Genomic DNA, 19,958 nt, shown 5'->3' with positions numbered 1-19,958 from the left:
GTAATTTAAAAAAAGTTGGGTTTCTAGTCACCAATGCTCCCTTGTCTAACAGCCCATTTTATTCATAAGTAATGCAACAAGATAGTTTAGTTTCTGATCACCAATACTTATCACGTAAGGGCACACTTCATTCATACATAATATTTTTAAAAGTTAGGTTTCTTATCACTAACGCTTGCTTGTTGAAGAAAAAATTTAATTATAAATAACACTGGAAATCTGTAGCGTTTTGAATCGTCAATGCTTGCTCGTTTAATGATGATTTTTGTTAAGTAATTGTACTTTAAAACTTTTGGGTTTCTAATCACTGATGTTTCTCACCTCAGAGTACATTTCATTAATATATGATACGTAAAAAAAAGAAAGGTTTCTTATCGCTAGTGCTTGCTCATCTTAGGGCATATTTAAGTAATAAGTAATACAAAACAAATTTAAGGTCCCTAAATGCTAATGCATGCTAATGCATGCACCCAATGATATTTCTCATTTACTTACTATGTGAAATAATCTATTAGGTTTTTAATAGTAGTCGGCTAAAGTTAGCAAATCTGTTACATAAGATTGTGAACTTCGCTTAAAAAATTATTTTTGCTCAATAATAATAATGCAAACAACGTATTCAGATTAAACGCTGATTCTGATGGGGCAAGATGGTTAAAAAATTGGCAAAAATAGTAAAAGTCACTTTTTTATGATTTTTGGAAAAACTATGCATTGGACAACTAAAGGGTGACAAAACAAAAAATGCGCAATAAAAATACGAATCAAATGATTTTTTTGAGCTCTGATTAGTCTAGTAGTTTTTTAGTAAGTTGCAAAAAATCACTTTTTCGGCCATGTATTGTAAATTCCATAACTTCCGTTCTATTAGATATAAGGACTTGATGCTTTGACGGAATATGTCTATATGTTTATAGCCCCCAATATCCATACAAAATTTTAGTAAAATCAATCTAATACTTTTCAAGAAACTTTAAAGAAAATGGAAAAAAGTCCTTCCGAAAATTGGCTATTAAAAAGTTTTGGGCCAATGTAGACTAGTTTTTAGTTAATTGAGACTTGCTGTACAACATCGTGCAATGCCGTAATATTATACACATGCAAAGTGTGCAAAAATTGATTTAAAAAAAGAGATTCCGTGATCCAGGGGTGTGGGGCTACCGAGCTTGAAATATGGCTATAGGGAAAGTTCCAACTTTTGAACTGAAAATTTTTTTTGTTGCTTTACGTTTGAAAGCAAAAATGCAATGATTATAATGATATATATACACACATATATATATATACATTTATATATATATATATATATATATATATATACTTAGAATTGTGCATATGTGTCATGTGTATAGAAATAACAACATAAGTAAGACGTTATTTATGAACTTCAGCATATTAAGAAGTTCGAAACAAATCGGAATAAATAAAGAATAATAAGAAATGGTATTTTTTTTCATTGTTATCACCTATAGTCAAAGTGTGTAATTTTGTGTAAAAGAATGTGACGATTACTTTTTTACAACGTTGATCCATCACGATTTATTAATTATTAAAAAACTAATTTTTAAAAACTGGCATTTGGCGCCTCAGTTTACATGAACAAACAGCTTCAAATCTTCACAGGATTTTGTATACTAATAGCCATCCAGTTTACAGAGTGATATGATTTTCTCACCAACAAAAAAAAGTTTCAGTCAAAATTTTTTGAAATTTCCTCTACAGCCGTATTTTGAGCTTGGCAGCCCCCCACCTCGGGATCGCGGACACTCACTTTTTTAAAATCTATTTTTTTTACATGTTGGCTATGTATAATGGTACATTATTGCAGGAAGTTTTAGAGCAAGTCTCAATTAACAAAAGCACGTTTGAAAAATTGGTCTATATTGGCCCAAAACTTTTTTAAGGCCATTTTTCAGAAGGATTTTTTTTCAGTTAAGTTTTTAAAGAGGATAAAATCAATATTGAAAAATTTTATACAGATATCAAGGCTTATAAAACACATATTCTGTCAAAGTTTCAAATCTTCATACTCAATAGAACGGAGGTAACAGAATTTCGAAATAATGGCTAAAAAAGTGGTATTTTGCAATTCCCTAAGAAACTACGGAATCGATCGAAGCTGAAAAAAACTCATTTAATTCGTATTTTTACTGTGCACTTCTTTTACACTTGATTCATCAAATTTATAGTTATTCCATGAGTCGTAAGAAAAGGACTTCGACGACTTTTGTTATTTTTAACCATCTTGCCTTATTGAGTTTGGCGTTCAAACTCAATATATTATTCACATTATTGTTATCCGACAGAAAATTATATAAATTGAAGTTCGCAATTTTGGGTTCTTTCATGCTACGATTTAGCATATTTTATCCGACTATACTTATTAAAAAATATGTATGTATTTTTTATTTTGCATTATTATGAATACACTCGTTTTAAGGTCTGACGAATTTGACGGTAAATAACTTTTCTTATAATAAATATCCTTAAACTAACAAAAGCTCAAATTACTTGTAATCGTAAGCTCTATACACATATTAAATTTAGTAAAATTGTTGCTTGAATCCACGGGGTTATATTATTTGCAACTGAGCCACAAACTAAATAAGAAAAAAAAAGTTTTGAAATAAGAAATTAAATTTTTACTGATCTAGGTTATAGAAATTCTATAAAGAAATAAGGACCTATGTAGGAATACATTGAAAACCATGATGTGGATTTAAACTTTTTTCAAACTTTTTTATGTTTATTTTTAAAGTTTATTCTGCATTACTATAATCATTGTAAATATCACACAGGTGATGAAGTTTCTTACAGTTATCATTAAATTTTCAGATAAATTTTTGTTCAAACAGAAGATAATGATAACCTTAAAATGCACCGAGCACACTATTTAAATTTCTACGTGCACGATGCAACGTACCTTTTTATTTGCATTTTCATGAGTAACTTTGAATATTAATGGTTGACCTTGGGGCTCCAAAATGCTAATCAATTTTGCATCCTCTAAGCTTTAATTTAATATCTGATTTTCTAGGATTCTGTAATTTATTGAAAAGTAATCAGTAAATAAAGATAAGAAGTTATTTTTGCTACCCTCGTTCTTATGTGTTTTTGGTAAGGAGAAATTTTGTACTGAAAATTCGTCATTTTCATTCACTAATTATTTTTGAATAAATAATAGAATCCTTAAGAATCAGATACCGAATTAAAGCTTATCAGACGAAGAATCGATTAGCACTTTGGTGCCTTAATGTTAACCCTTGATTTTTATAGTTATAAACGAAAACGTTAACAAAAAAGCACGAGGCAGTGCGAGACCCTTACACAAAAATCTTTCTAGAATTTTTTTTTATTGAATATTTCAACCTAAAATTGTGTACAAATATTCTTAAAAGGCAGTGATATAATCTCATAAGAAAAAAGCAAGTGATTTTAACAATTTGTAACAGACTTTTCTCAATTCAAGTAGTGCGTTAGGTGCATTTTGAGGTTATCATTATTTTATACTTAAACAAAAATGCATCTGAGACTTTTATTAAGACTGTAGGAAAACTTATTACCTGGGGAATTTCTACAGTAATTTTGATATATAACGCAACTGTTTATTGCACACAGCTTATGCCCCCACTAAATACGGCACTTAACGCTAGAACCACCTAAATTCTCTTACAAACAATATATTGATATTTTCTTTTTTTTTTTATGAACAGTATTTGTATTTTATAATCAATAAATTATTCATTGAATGAAACCTAATTCAATTTACGAACAATTTTTTAAGCTTACCATTAAGAGTATTGTAACTTTTATTTTATGTTTAGCTAATTAGTGTCTCACTTGTAACTATCAATATTTTCATCGGCCTAGAACACAATTAATAATTAGTTCCGAGAATGTGTGTGGCCGGCAAATGTGACGCTCTTTTGGCATTAGTTTGATCTTCTTTACCGGGTCCCAAAAAAAGTTAGAACATAAAGGTAATAATTACGTTGATAAAAACAAGCACCAATAAAATGCAAATAAAATGTTAACACTATCCTCTTGTGTTTGTTCAGTTCTAGATAAAGAATGTATAAGATTTGTACTAAAAGAAATATCTTTATAATCAGATTCAACATAAGATATAATTTTTTCTGTCATAGTGAGATAAAAATTTCTACAAGATTTATGGTTTTACTACAAAATCTAATTAGAAATAAAAGAGCTGAATCATTTTAATTTTATTTCAATTTTCTGAAAATTGCTTCTGTAAACATTTTTAAGTATTGTCCCCCTTAAAAAACCCATATAGTTTCTACCTGTCAATCTTCTGAGGCCAGTGAAATAAAGTCTCTTGAACACAAATATTTTGAACTCAGATAGAATCTAGATAAATAAAAGAAAATTTAATAAATAAAATTGTTCTAGTAAGTAGGCAGCAAAATATTTTCTTCCAGTTACAAATAACTTGCACAATGTTTATTTGTATTTAAAAAACAAATAATGAAGTTCATCGAAGTTAGCGTGGGGTAGACTAAAGAGCAGTAAGGAGGGAGCGAACATGCGAGCTCACGGGCAACTGTTTTGCATCGACGAGTATACCAATATACATTCAACTGAACCTGTTATTTTTAATTTTGTTGCAAAAATAACTTGTCAACCCCTCTGAAAATTCAATATTACGTAAGTTTTATAATATTGTGTCATGTAAAAAAAAAACTGGACCTATTCTACAAACCATTCGCTTATAAATCTCTTTTTTATGTGAGTCCTCCATAAAGTTACGAATTAAATGAAGTTTTTTTACATTTAACATCTAAAAAACGATGTTGTGAACTGGTCTCAAATTTTACATGTGACTTTTTTTAACATCATTACGAACATCCTGTTGAAATATCAGGAAGATTTTGTACTGTTAAAGGAAGTTCTGTCCCTCGCTATAGTCCATGCAACGCTCTCTATAGTTTGGTATGTCGTCTGTCTCTCTCGCTCTCCTATGAAAACATAATCTTTAGTGGTTTTTACCATGCTTATTAATTCATTCCTTCTCTCACCAGTATCCTCGAGATGTTTAACAAAATTAAATACAATATTAAAATATTTTTGTATCATCGGTAAAATTTTTATCAAATGTATATTATGAATATATAAGAGAAATGCAAAAAAAGCACTTAAAAAGACGGCAGCCCATAAGCCTACATATAAAAATTGACTGAATTTTAGTATTAATTAGTTGGCTCCTAGGAACCCTCATGCCTTCAATATTTGACAGCGTCATTCTTATGACTTTATTAATTTGTCAACAAATTTTCATTCCATTCTTACTGTTAATTCTGTAACCAGTAGAATTTTCTTAAGCCATAAGTATAAAACTCTATGAACTTATGCGTTTTTGTTTCTTGTTTATTAATTTGTAAAACTGCATTACAGCTTAAAAAAATCTAAAGAATCGTTATCATTTTCCTAGCATAGTAAAGTCAATTTTTTACTAACTTACGCTAATTGCACATGATATTTTAAAACGTTTTTAAGTAGAAATAAGGTTCCCAAATTTTGTAAGAATATTTTGAGAAGTTCTGTGCTATTAGAGAAGTATAAAATCTCATAACCCAGAAATATTTACATGTTATGCATTTTATCGTACAAATAAATAACTAAAAGTTTTTTTTTCATAAATATAGCCAGAAAATCCATTAAATTAACTAACCTTGTACTCAATTATTAACTAATGATCCTCATTTCATTGTTGAGGCAAGCCAGCATAAAAAAGAAATACGCCAGATTCCTTACAACCGTTCAGTTGAATAAAGTAATAACTGAATGTGTGAAATATTTTTTAATAACTCACTGAACTAACTTGCCTTAACGTTTAGAGTAGGATGAATGATTCAAATTCATAACATTACTCAGAAGACTTTCTGCCCGTATGGGACACAACTTTTTTTAAGCGTGAAAATAACGCTGTTTTTACAGCCTTGGAACATAAAAAAAAAAAGTTGTTAAAACTTCTGAATTTTCTGTAATAAAAACTATGTCCTGTGATCCTAACACATTTGTTTGTACAGAAATAGCTATTTTTATCTAGATAACATAACTTTAAGTGGAAAATCTTCATGGATACATTTTTAAAATCTTATTGGAATAAAGCAAACTTGTGAAACAAAAAACTTCTTCCTCAGTCGTTCTTAGTTTGTCAGCTAATACTTTAATACTTACTTTGCATTAAATAATTGGCAATTAGCACAAGTCAACACGCTACAAAAACATTTACCGTTTATGATTTAGCAATCAAAGTGACTAGGGTTTACTATTAACTTTAAAGACATCTTCATGTGACTTAGACACCTTACGCACTTCAAGGGCACTTAGCAAGTACTTGTGAGGTACTTTTCGAAAACTTTTTAGGTACTTGTGGGGCATATGGCAAGCACTAGACGGACACTTGCCAGGTACTGGACAGGCGCTTGTTGAATACTTGCCAGGAAATTGACGGACACTTGACGAGCCCATGACGGGTACTTGGCTGGTACTTGGTGACAAAAGCCTGTTTTCTTCTAGGATTTTAAGGTCGAGATTGCAACAACCTCCCAATTAAAACTTGCAATCTCTGCTTACTAAAAAAGTATTATGGCATTTTCTGTAAGGAAATGGCCTCCCAAGCCGTAGGTTGCAAAAGCGAGTAGCAAACATGCAAATTCTGGCCAAAATACTGTTTCATAAGTAAAGAATGCAAGTTTTTACCCGCAAGGAATGAGGCACTTTCGTCCCCGAAATCAGGAAAAAAAATTTGTGTTTCAGCGAGAGTATGAAAAAAAAAACATTTGCTGCATACACAATAATTATCCTAACTATCGTTGATAGGACAGTATTCCGGTTGTATGAGTAAAATCAACTTATGTATATCAGCAACTTTAATAAGCTGAGTCTTTTAAATGATGGTAAAACTGTTAAGCAAAAAACTCAAACGATCCAACTACAGTAGGATTATATGTAAAATATTCTGAAAGAAAAGAACACTATTTTTTATCGTCTATAGTACCCTTAATCACAAAAGTTTAATCATATTATAAATAATAAATAATCAGAAAAATGACAAATCATGTCAATTTCGATGCTTCTGGTCACTACTATAAAATACAAGCTTATTAATTATTTACCTTTCTTATGTCTTCATAAACATCTTTCAGATCAGCCTCAATTAGCTTATAAGGATCGATTCGGTAGTCCGGCAACAAACCGGAATGTTGAGTATGTTTGTACCTCATGACGCAAATAAAGTTTGAAAAGTCACCGTCCAGTATTCGAGAAATCACCTGTAAATGTAAAAACAGAAATTTAATTACGTCCAGTAAAAACAAGTGATTCTTTTAATTATTAGAAATTTTTAGGAAATTATAGAAAAACTTATTAAAGATAAGCCAAATAAATATTAGCATTAAAACTTATACAATTCTTAATGCCCTGAAACTTTAGGTTCCTTATATTATTACGTATACTTTTACATTATCCAATGAAATATCCAAAAAAGGTCAACTAAGATAGAGCAACACAATACAATGCAACGCTTTTTCTCCACATTTCTTATGAATTAATTCTATTTGATTTAATACTTCAAAATGTTTGAAACAATTTTTTATAGGAAAAAAAGATAATGTAGGATTTAAATTTGTGGATTGTCAAAAATTCTTAAGATAATTCTGTCAATAAAAGTTGTAGTGTACATGAATAACTTCTTTTAAAAAATCTACATAGCTTGATAATCGTGAAATAAAGCTATGGGACGATTAGCAGACTAAAAAATATTTGGAGTTTAATATATTCAATAAATAATTATTGAGAGCTAGCAAGTAAAGAGTAACTTTATGGGAAACACTTGATTGGCACTATTTTAGATTACTTTTTAATAACCTTAAAAAGTTAATCATAAATGTTGCAACTAAATATTTTTTAGACAATGTATTGTCCAGCTACATATTAAAGTATTAAAGTAACAAGTAACATTAAATCATTTCTCTCAATCCTATTTTGTTCGTGGACATCTTTAAATCGTACTATTTTCATCGCGAGCTCTAAATTGCACTTTTACTTAAGTACTCTACCATGGAAAAGTAGATCTACCATTTCTTAACTGTTAATAAGAGCCTAATACTTTCTTGGCGATCAATAGTTGTAGAAGTCAATAGTTGTAAGGTTTCATGAGGCATTTCTAGAGCCCCTTGTATGGAAAAGCTTATCTTATATTTCTAAGATCCGTCTGTAATTACAGTACTTTTTTAAAACAAATAATAACTCAGTACTCACTAATTTTTCTGCCACTATTTCTTGTACAAAAAGTCAAGTTGCTCCATCTTTTTATATTATACATTTTTGAACGATTGCTTACAATGTAAAAATTATTTTGTAAGTAATTAAGATTAAATAAAATATTTATTAATAATGTTTTTTTCACATAATAAGTACTTGAGTTGACGGACACTATTTTGAAAAACGTTTTAATAAAGGAGTAAGCATTATGATTAGTAATAACAAAGTTAATATATCTTCCTGTATTATTTAGTTGTATGGACAAAAATGATTCGCAGCTCCCCCTCTCTACTCCGTATTATTGGGTTATTGGTATATAGTATATTGGGTTATTAGTATCAGGGAAACGATAAGGCTTCTGCAAAACTGCCCGCGTCCTTACCCCTGCTACTACTGCAGACACTGCTCCAGCACCTGTCAGGTATAGTAGACGAAAGGGCTCTGTCATTCACCGTTCAATGCTGTCTTGACTGAGTTTCTTAGTTTTTCTTGTCGTTAAGTTGGGGATATGCTAAATCCAGTATAGCGTTACGAGTAATTTTGCTGTCACTTGATAAATGCCTTAGAGCTCAATTTTGTAACGGCTTCAATGCATATTATTTATTTTCTTCGAATGCTAATTATAATGCGACACGTGCTTGAATGCGCATTACTTTGATTTTGCTTATTTCTTACATAAAATTGATGTATATTTTTAATTTCTTTCTATGCTATTCGTATCTATTACATTATTAATTTATTCTAAAAACCTGTGGAAATGTAATATATGCCTAGCTTGCTTATTTTGAGTATTTCAGCATCAGCAATATCGTTTAGGAATTTTTCCGAAGCATGAGTTTTCACCATTCAAAGGTAACCCCTGTTGAAAGAAGCAGACAAAAAATAGAGGGTGAGCTCCATATTTGGAGTTGTATCCTATCTGCACTTTCTCAAAGGCGTCCTTAAGATATCATACTTTTTTTGAGAAAATTTTTTTAAAAAATTGGTTATCATTTTAAGTTCAACAACAACACATTTAAATTTGTAAAGAGTTTGTTGTACCGTTTCGGAGATATTTCAATCAAAAGTTAATTATTTTGTATGTAATTGATAAATCATTAAGAAGTAAATGAAAGCAGTAAAATAAATAAATACTAAAATAAATTAATAAATAAATTAGAGAATATTAAATTTATTTTAAATTCTTAAAAACTGTTACAACTTCGCTTAAAACATTTTTTTTGTTACAAAATTTTTCGATCCCTTTTTTAATAACATATAAGTAATACCTTTTTCGCCAGATTCAAAATGTAGCTGCTATAATCCTTTGATTGTTACGTTAGCAAGAGAAAATTTTACTATAATCTGTCTTGACATGTTAATTCAGTGCATCTAAGTAAGCTAAGCTATTAGTTACTTTTTTATTATTAGCAATTTTCTGATTACAATCAGACAGGCTTTAATTGTTTGTTTGTGAGTAATCTTTTACTATCATTTAGACTCAACAGTACTGCATAAAATTGGAACGTCGTACAGTACGTCATGAAAAATACACTAGTTCATAACATTCAGCGATCCAAGCTGGACGTATGACAGGTGTCATGCCATGTCAATGGCAATTATATCAGCCATTATGAAATGTCAAGTATTTTCTGACTGACTTGATTTGACATGACTTGACAGAATAATCTATGATTCATCATTTCGTATTTAAAAATAGAAAAATAGAGAGTGGAATTTTTTTTATTCTGCTAGAACAAATCTATACAGTGTTCTTAAAAATTGTAATAATTTACGAAAGTAAAATTGAAAGATATATATGATCCTTACATAAAATAAAATACCTGTTTTCAAAGCAATTAACTAGACATAATGGTCGTAATAATAATGGTCGAGTAGACAAAATAACGACATAACTCGTGTAATTATCAATGCGGGCTGAGAATGAGTTTACAACAGCAGAATACGTGACTCACAAAGGAGATGATAAAATAGATGATTACAAAAATTTTAATTTTCCAATAGACTTTTTAAATAATATCAGAAAAGGTCTTCTACCACACGAATTAAAATCAATACAAATGCTATACTAATGTTAATAAAAATTTTGAGTATATCAGACAGTCTCTATAATGGCACAAGATTAAAAATAACAAAATTATTTAAGTATAATATAGAAGCAGAAACAATAATTGGAGAAACAAAAGAAAGCAGAGTTTATATTCCTAGAATTACATTGAATACCTCACCATCATTACCTTTTGCCTTCTATACAAAACAGTTTTCCTTTGTATTAGTATGTTCTACGTTTATCAACAAATCACAAGGAAAGAATTTTGATTCCTTGGGATTGTATATTAAAAAAAACTTTTATTCTCTCACGGACAATTAGACGGTGCTTTATCAAGATGTAAGAATCCAAAAAGAATTTTTATTCAAATTGAATCCAAGAACAAATCAGAAATGGAAAATATTGTTTAGCAAGATATTTTTCAGTAATTTAAAAATATGTAACTTCAAAGATCGTCACATTTAAACAGAAGTATGTTAATTCATAAGAACCATGAAAAAAAAATGTGTGAAAAATGTGGGAAAGGTTTTAAAAGAACAGATGGGTTAAAGCAACACATGAAATGTGACAACATAAAGCTAACAGAATGAATTATTGTTTTAAAAGCTTTATTTTATTTGTCTATTTAATCATACTTTTTCCTAAATTCTGTCTTTTTGTAAAAAAAGTCCTCAGTTAATCAAGAATTTTATATTTGGGTAAAGTACACATGGACCAGAAAGAGATTTCAAATGTAAAAGTTCAATCTAGTTAAACAAATAATGGTCTTTCAGAGACATATAGTGAGTAAAGAGGAGAGAATAGACTGAGGGGGACTTATGATCAGTGACTTGAAAAACCCTAAAAACGAGGTATGACTTAAGTACTAAATTAAGTATAATGTTTAACATTTCAGATGGTAAAATATTCAATAAATAAGTATTTTCTTAGGGGAGGTGAAGGGGGAGCGAGGAGGAGCTGAGGGGAAGTGGGGGAGAGCGGGGGGAGCAGGCAAGAGGTTACTTGAATTTAACTTGATCAAAAATGACGTAAAAACAAGCAAATAACTATGTGAATCGAGGGGGAGCTGAGGTGGAGCGGGGGGCTGAGACTCACTTTCATTAATACAATTGTATAATATAGGGATATATACATGTATATACATATATCTATTTACATATATCTCTATATTATATAGTTATTTGCGTGATGCATTCCACATATCCCCCCCCAACAGCCTACCACAGCCTCTCTGCATCCCCTCCACAGACCCCCTACAGATAAGCTAAAGTTTAACAATTTTTACCTTTAAATTGAGATTTCTCATTTTTTCTGTAAACCCCCCACAGCCCCCCACACATTTTTCTTGCTCCCCAACAGACCCCCCGCACCATTTTTCTTGTCCCCCCACAGCCTCCAACAGACCCCCCACACTATTTTTCTTGTCTCCCAAAGCCTTTCTACACCATTATTCTTGTCCCCTTATAACTTTTTCTGTAAGTATAAATTATTCCTATTAACAATAAATATTAATTTTACTAAGTTTTTAAAATAATTATTTTCATATTTTTTTTCACACCACCAAGGAAGCAAATAAATAAACTTTATACGTATAGAATAAACATAAAATCCATGTTTAATTATGGAATTGTCTGTTTCCTGTGTCTAAATTTATTGTTAGAATAAAGACTTTATTTCCAATTTTTTCTCTAGTTATTATTTTTTTTTCTATATTATACTGTAATAATTTTGTGATTCGTAAACCTGTTCCATTACAGAGTCCATCTGATATACTTAAATTTCTCAGTAACATCACTATTGTACCAATTTTTAGATTTAGTTCATGAGGTGGTAATCATTCACGAATATTGTTCAACATTTCCACCAGAAAATTAAAATCAATATTATCGTCTGATTTATCAACTCCTTTATTAGTTGTGTTATCTATACTATGGTAAACTTAAAGTTCTCCAGTTAGTTTTTTTAGAATTTTATTATTACTCAAATAAGAGGTGTACTCGTTATGCGATGTCAGTATAACACTAATCTTCGAACAATTGTAGATATTAGACAATATTTGAGAACATACATCATTTGAGACCCAGTTTTTAGGAATGTTAAAAGTTTTTATTTCTCCTTTCCCAATTTCTAATAACAATTTTTAAAATTCTTTATCGTTAGAACCAATATTAATTTCTAATTCTAAAATTCGGAATGAGTTTCATAAAAATGAAGATTCAATAGTTTGTTCTTTGAAATATTTTTCAGTATTAGATAAATCTCTTAACGTTCTGTCTCCTATTCCCAATGCTTTTTTTGGAATCATTGCAGCCTCGTCCCAAATAATTAAATTAAATTCTGTTAATTTTTTTTTTATCTGTCTTGAATCTTAAAAAGATACTCCCTATATTTTTAAGATCCAAAGGAAGTTTGAAAGTTCTATAACTGGTCATCCCCTTTGGAAGCAAAATTGATGCTATGCCAGTCCATGCCATTAACATGATTTTTCTATTTTTAAAAATAAAAAATTAATTGATGTTATGTATAAAAAAGTTTTTCCCGACCCTCCGGGACCATCTACAAAGGACATTTTATTTTTTGTTTGCAAATAATATAAAATATTTTTTTCTAGTCATTCATCAAACTTTGATACATCGAGTTAAACATTTCTTTACTGAAACGTACTTCATCGTCTACGTCTTCTTTTTTACTCTCAATTTTTTTTGGTGTAGGTAAATTAAAGCATTTACATGATTTATCTTCTGATTCCAAAATTTAGTTAACATGAGAAAGAGCTAAATTATTTTCATTATGAGGCAAACCCTCCGTGAAAAATTCATTGTATTTATTCCAAATTTATCACCTTAATCGTTTTTAAAAATTAAACACTAAGCAAAGTATTGTCTTAATTAATGTAGAAACATAACAGCAATTGCTTCTTTAAAAATATCAACGTTTTTTCGTCATTGTCTATTAGACCCATTGAAATTGCAGTATCTTTAAAAGTTTCATAAGTTATCATATCTTTGAACGACATCGGACCCAATACTTTATTTGATACAAATTAAAAAAAAAATCTTTTATGATCTTTTGGAGATACAATGTTTTATCTACCTATTGCACTTTTTTTGTTACATTTTTTCTTCTTTGACAAATTTTTCAGTTATTATTAAAAATGTATTATTCTGGAATGTTCACATTCTTTATGGTTTATGCAAAGTCATCATGTTTATTAAATTTAAACCAAGCTGTTAACTGGGTCTCGTAGTTTTCTATAACAGTTTCAATATTGTTTTCTTCAAATACCAGTTTTTGTTTGTTTTCAAGGTAAATAGCTAAATTTACAACTATATAACTTCTTCCGCAAATTGGAAACTCTTGTAATCTCCAAGCTGTTTCTATTGGAGCTACATATCTAGCATCAATGTAACTAATAATTTTATCAAATATTTTTTTTATATTGGTCTTTTAAATTTTTAATTTTGATGTAAGCTCTGTCACTACTTTTATGTATATAGTCATAAATATACTTTATGCTTTGAATAGAAGCACAGAATTCATCGTTCATGTGAAATGTATATTTCATTGACAAAGATTTATTATAAGGTACAACCAGTGAATTATCTACTGAAGTTTCATCTTTTCTCCAAATTTTATGAAAATGTTGTTCGGAAGTATTATTTCTTCTTCTATATTCAAGGTAACAATTCGTTAAGAATGAAGTTACGTTTGTAAAAGATTAGGGGAAATTTTTTGTTTATTTTTTATTAATCATACCAGAACTTTGTTCTGTATGAGGTCCATAACGCATGTGTTTAATTACTAATTTTGTGAGCTTTGTATTACCAGAAGTAATTTCAGCTTAAATAAATGCATCAATTTGTTCAGGTATAACAACTTTTTTATCAGGATGCAAAGTTATTAAAATATGTGCATGAAGTAGACCACATTTTTTAAATTCGATCGTATAGACGTGTGCTAATACTTTACCGAATACATCGTTTTTAATGAAGTCATCCAAAACTGACATCGATTTTAAGTGAAATTCGTATAACAGTTAAATCTGAAATATCATTTATTGTTAAATTTTTAGGAAATTTTAATAAAATTAACTTTAATTCTTTCCATTTAGAATTACTTGTTACTATTATGAATAAATCTGGTCCACCACATTTCCTCATTATAGACATTGCATCCTGATAATGTTTCTGCATATATTTTGTTTGGTCTGTAAGACAATCTGTAGGAATAATGTTGTAACATAGTTAGTTTTTCGCTCTTATTTAAGTAATTTTTAAAATAACCGGTACTCCATCCTAAATCTCCTAAGGAAAAAAATGGAATTACCATGGGACCGATAAAATAAGACAGTTTATTTAAAAATGTTGTTTAGGATGATTATCAGGAAATTTTTTCGCAAAGATTGAAACTTTCTGGTAATCCAGAGTCTGAAACTATAAATGCACCACATCCTGCTGTCAATGGTTTATTGTATATTTGTTTTTGCTGGCCGGTTTTTCCTAAAAAAATCTTTTTGTAATTTGGTAGTTTTTCTATATTCGTGACTTGATGTAAATGTTTGTACTTTTTTGCTATTGGATTTTCTTTCATAATTTTCGTCAAAGTTTCGATGAATTTTTTTATGAATTTTATTATTATTTATAGATTTCAACCTTAGATCAACAACGATTTTATCATCATATCTTTTTACAGCTGACCATTTTTTGGTTTCTTATTAAGATTAGAATTCAATGTGTTTTGCGCAACGTGAAAAATGTGTCCTTGAATTTTAATATTATATATACCTTTTTCTTTTTGTTCTTTTTCTCTAGTTATCAAAGATTCAAAACTAAACACATTGTTGTAGTACCTGATAAGTATTCTGAAATTATCATTATGAAGTAAAAGTTCTTTTAATCCTAAATTATATTTACTTAACGGACTAAGATGAACTTTTCCCTTATAATAATAAGTTGATTTTTTTTCTTCTGGCCAAAATACTGCTGAACAATACATGCAAATATTCATTTCTATACATGGTAGAAAATACTGAAATAAATTAATTTTTACATTTGCGGTTTTTCAATATTCTTTAAAAAATGAAATAAAAGTAATACCAATTAATTGTGAGTAATTAAAGATTTACGGTAAAAACTTTTAAACTTTTACGCTGGGGGTTGGAGCGCAAACCGCGCAGGAAGCGAAGCCCTACTGGTATGTATGTGTATATGTGTGTGTGTGTGTTTATGAATAGTGACTTATGCGGACAATCACGTGTACGTAAGGGTTATTATAAGGACAAAAGTGGAGTTATGTGGACGTCCGCATAATTCTACCATGTTTTTAATATTTATGTTAGAAGCACGTAAAGTTCGCATAAGTCACTATTAATGAACATATATGTATGTATATATACTCACTAGTAAAATTCTGCTCCCTGCGCACTTCACGCCCCAACCTTTTAATTTTGTCAGTTTGCTTTTTAAAGTTAAAAAAATAAAAAAATCTTTGTGAGTTAGTTTAAACGTAAAAACAGAAGTTGTGTTAATTTAATAAATGCGTTTTTATTCATTTTTGACACAAGTTTTTGCCTCGTTTCTAATCGCAGAAAATATCCAAGAAGATACATTTTTAATCATTTCATTGATTATTTAGTGTTTTCGGAAAAAAATGTCTAACAGATCCTTTTTACTTCACTTTAACATGCTTATACGGAATTCTAATAAGGCCTTATTAAAAGTACAGGTAAGAATATTTAAAGAAGTAATAAAAACAAAAATATGTTGGTTACACTCAATGGACGTAATAAATCTCTCTGATCGTTAATCACGATTTTCGTAATTATTTGTGAACAAACAGTTAAATTTCATTTTTCTAATGGCCTGGGAGGTTAAGGAAAAATATTTCTATGTAAAACGTTAATTTATTACTTCATTTCTCGTGGAAAAAAAAATTCATCTATGTCATGGACTAGTACAGCATCACTATTACTTCCAGAAGTAATGACCAGTCTTAGAACATTTTGTTTACCATGAGACTTAAACAATGTAGAAAGTTCGTTCTTGAAATTTAAATTTGAAAAAAAAAAATTTTCAATTAAAAAAAAAAAATTAATTATATGTTATGAGGCTTCTATGATTTCAAAAAAGTCTTAGAAATTATTGAAAGAACATTACCTAATTTATGTGATACAAATATATATTTCGGTAATAAATCAGTTGCTTAAGGAGACGACTTCAGACAGATTCTTCTAGTTTTAGAAAATAGTAAAAGAAGCATGATTATACAAGAAAGTATTAAATCTCCATATCTGTGGTCATTGTTTCGTATTCCAAAACTTATTATTAATATTTGTACCCTTGACAAAACGTTTTTTGAATTATTATTAGATACTGTAAAAGGAAGAATAAAGTCATTTCAAGTACTTAGCAAATAAAAAACTTTATTTTGATATTCTTGGTAAAGATATTAACTTTAAATCTTAACTTTTCAATAAATAGCGTTGTACTCACTCCTTAAGAATACATTATAAGATTACAAATTACAAGATGACTTGAATTCAATATTCAAGCAAAAATTATAACTGGAGAAAAAATTAGATAAAGAGTTTTTATACCATACATACATTTTAATACAGAAAATTCATCATCATTGCCTTTTATTTTATACAGAAAACAATTTTCTTTAGTCTCAGCGTTTTTAATCACTATTAATAGATCTTAAGATCAAAGTATTATTTAAATTGGATTAAATAAAAAAAAAATCAACCGTTTTTGCATGGTCAATTATGCGTCACGTTATAAAGATGCAACAATGAAAATGGAATTTAAATTAGAATAGATCGTGATCATAATTTAGGAATAGAAAATATTGTTTCGGATAAGATTTTTTACGTTAACTAATCTAAAGTAGATAAGAAAAATTTAATTTCTTTACATTAACGAAATTATGAAATTTTCCTCAATTATTATTTACAGTTCATATAAATATCAAATAAAATAATAAAATTAATGAAATTATTATTTAAATATTGTTCCATGCCGATACGCATTATTTGACATATTTCAATAAATATGACTTCTATCTTTTTGTGGTAAATAGGGCTACAAGCAAAGTACATGGTTTAACTATTCTTTAAGTTTATTCGTTGTTATTGGTTTAGTATTAAAAATAATGTCATGTTTTGATACATATTCAATAATGCAATTAATATGCTTGTATAAAATTTAAGAAAAAAAAATTAGCAAAGCCTAGCACTACCTCGACGGTGGTGTAGTGGATTTGTGCTAATGTGTTAAAAATCAGGGGCTTTCTTGAAACTGTAAAGAGAGCTGAGACAGAAGGTGCAAATAATTAAATAAACAAATAACCGATATAATTTTATCTCATTTGAAGAAGCCGCTGAAGGGTGACTTGAAGAAGTTCTTTAAAATTGTATTGGATCATCCGGTTATTGTGCTATAAAGTTATAAAAAGGGGGAAAAGTGACTTAACGAAACTTAAACCCTATCAAAATAGGTAAAAACTGACAATGTAGAAATGTGCATAGTTATACAGCTAAAATAATTACTACATAATAAGAAATAATAACGTGAAGTTACGTAGTGGTAAGAACTAGCTGTTTAGAAATCGTGAGAGGGCTGATCGATTTTCTTAAAAAGTATTAGGAGAGAAGAAAGTGGGGGTGCAAAAAGTAATTAATTAAAAAATGACATGATTGCTGATATGATTTCACTACATTTAGATGTGCTGCTGATAAAAGACCGATGAGAGTTCTTTCAAATTGTAAGAGAGGCTTAGTAGGTTATCCAGTTATTGGGTTATAAAATTATAAGAGTGGTGGAGAGGGGCAGAGAAAGGCTAAACCATAATTTAACACTATTTAGAGGGGGCTGACGGGGGGTGGAGTGGAAGAAGGGCTTAGGGAGGGCTTATTAAAATTGAACAGGAAAGTAAGGGTGGGTGGAGGCAGAGCTAACTAATAATTTAACATAAATAAAAATTACGATAAAACTATTATAATTTTACCTTGTTTATAAGAGAAGCCAAGGGGGATCTGGGGTGGCAAGAAGGGGTAGTGAAAAGGTAGAGGGGGGTTGTGCGTAAGGCCCCTCAAGTTCATGACATATATATGTGTGTGTGTGTGGGCGTGCGTGCGTGACTTAGGTAACTTATGTGGATAATCACATGTATGTAAGGGTAGTTATGAGGACAACAGTGAAATAATGTGGACGTCCGCATAATCTTACCATGTTATTAATACATACCTTGAAAGCACATAAAGTCCGCATAAGTCACTTTCTATAAACACACACACACACACACACACACACACACACACACACACACACACACACACATATATATATATATATATATATATATATATATATATATATATATATATATATATAATTTGAAGGGTATTACGCATAACCCCCCTCTATCCTCTCAGCCCCCAGACCCCCTCACCTTCACCTCTATGTGTGTGTGTGTGTGTGTACGCGTGTGTGTGTGTAAGTAGGGCCTTACCCCCTGTGCAACTTTTGTGGAAAACTCCTAATATTTTATTTAAAAAAAAAATTATGTAATTTTTTATACCAAATTTCACAAGTAAATAATTGAAATAGAAGAAATAGTATTTTTAAAACGGAATACATGTGAAGAGGGATCTTGAAAATTTATGATATTTTTGTTGCCATTAAATATAAAAATTTTAGTTTTACTGATAGTATTGAAGATAATTCAAGAAATGAAAATCTTACACTATTTCTGGTTAAAACAACAGTGAACCCAATGACCCGTGATGACAAAATAATAATCGAATTTTTAAAAAAACTTAAGAAATTATGAATCGAAATTATTAAAATTTGAAAATGCAAAGTCAAACGATGATATTAAAATTTAAATTTCTTATAAAAAACGAAAACTTGTAGAAGTAAAGCCATCATGTATATCTATATAGTTGGCTGTGCAAAGAATGATAAGAATTTTTTCTGAAAGATTAGGTTTCATAAGTCAAACTTGACCTTTCCTTTTTAAACTAGAAATAGCTTTTTTCTTATTTCGTAAAATTGGCTCCAAATAATGCAAAAGACAAAAAATTAATGTAATGCTAAAAAAAATATTTAGAAATAATCATCTTAGTGGTTGCTTTTATTTACTATTAAATAGATATACAGCAAGTAAAAATTTTCTTTCAGGTTAAAAACAATTCAATTTTTGTCTTTTAGTTTGCCAAAACTTTGCACAACTAAATTCGCTAAAACAGTATTCTAGAATACTACTGTCCAAATTCTGTAACATAAACTTAGGTGAATCAGAAAAGTGTTTGAAATATTTAAGCAATATGTTGACTTTACATAGTGTCTCTTAAGGTCTTGATGCGCTATTCTTAGAACTTATTTTAAATCGCATAAAAAGAGAAGAATCTTTAAAAGTGTTAAAGATAGCTAACAAAACACTTTATAGTACTTTGAAAGATGCTTCTCTTGCTCTAGGTTAAGTGGAGCACAACTACCAAATTTATAATATTTTTATAGAAGCATGCAATAGCTCAGTTAAGAAAGAAAGATAAACTAATTTTTACGTTCAAACGCATTTTTATTTTTGAATGAATCGTTAAAAAATTTAATAATTACTA

General features: G+C 29.3%; 1 protein-coding gene across 2 annotated transcripts in view; it reads right to left on the bottom strand.

Moving 5' to 3' along the window:
• The window catches only part of qless (decaprenyl diphosphate synthase subunit 1 qless), a 698,431-nt gene that overhangs the window by 534,131 nt on the left and 144,342 nt on the right, over nt 1-19,958 (bottom strand). For both annotated transcript variants that reach the window (XM_089589211.1, XM_089589210.1), the window contains exon 2: nt 7,140-7,295. In XM_089589211.1, the coding sequence (XP_089445337.1) occupies nt 7,140-7,295 (156 nt within the window). The remainder of the gene's footprint in view (nt 1-7,139; nt 7,296-19,958) is intronic.

This window comes from Copidosoma floridanum, unplaced genomic scaffold (genome assembly GCF_036245765.1).
Source record: "Copidosoma floridanum isolate Cflo_tuat_1 unplaced genomic scaffold, Cflo_Japanese_pri ptg000008l, whole genome shotgun sequence".
NCBI classification, from domain to species: Eukaryota; Metazoa; Arthropoda; class Insecta; order Hymenoptera; family Encyrtidae; genus Copidosoma; species Copidosoma floridanum.
Note: the sequence above shows the minus strand (reverse complement) of the source record. Positions and strands in the feature narration are given on the sequence as shown.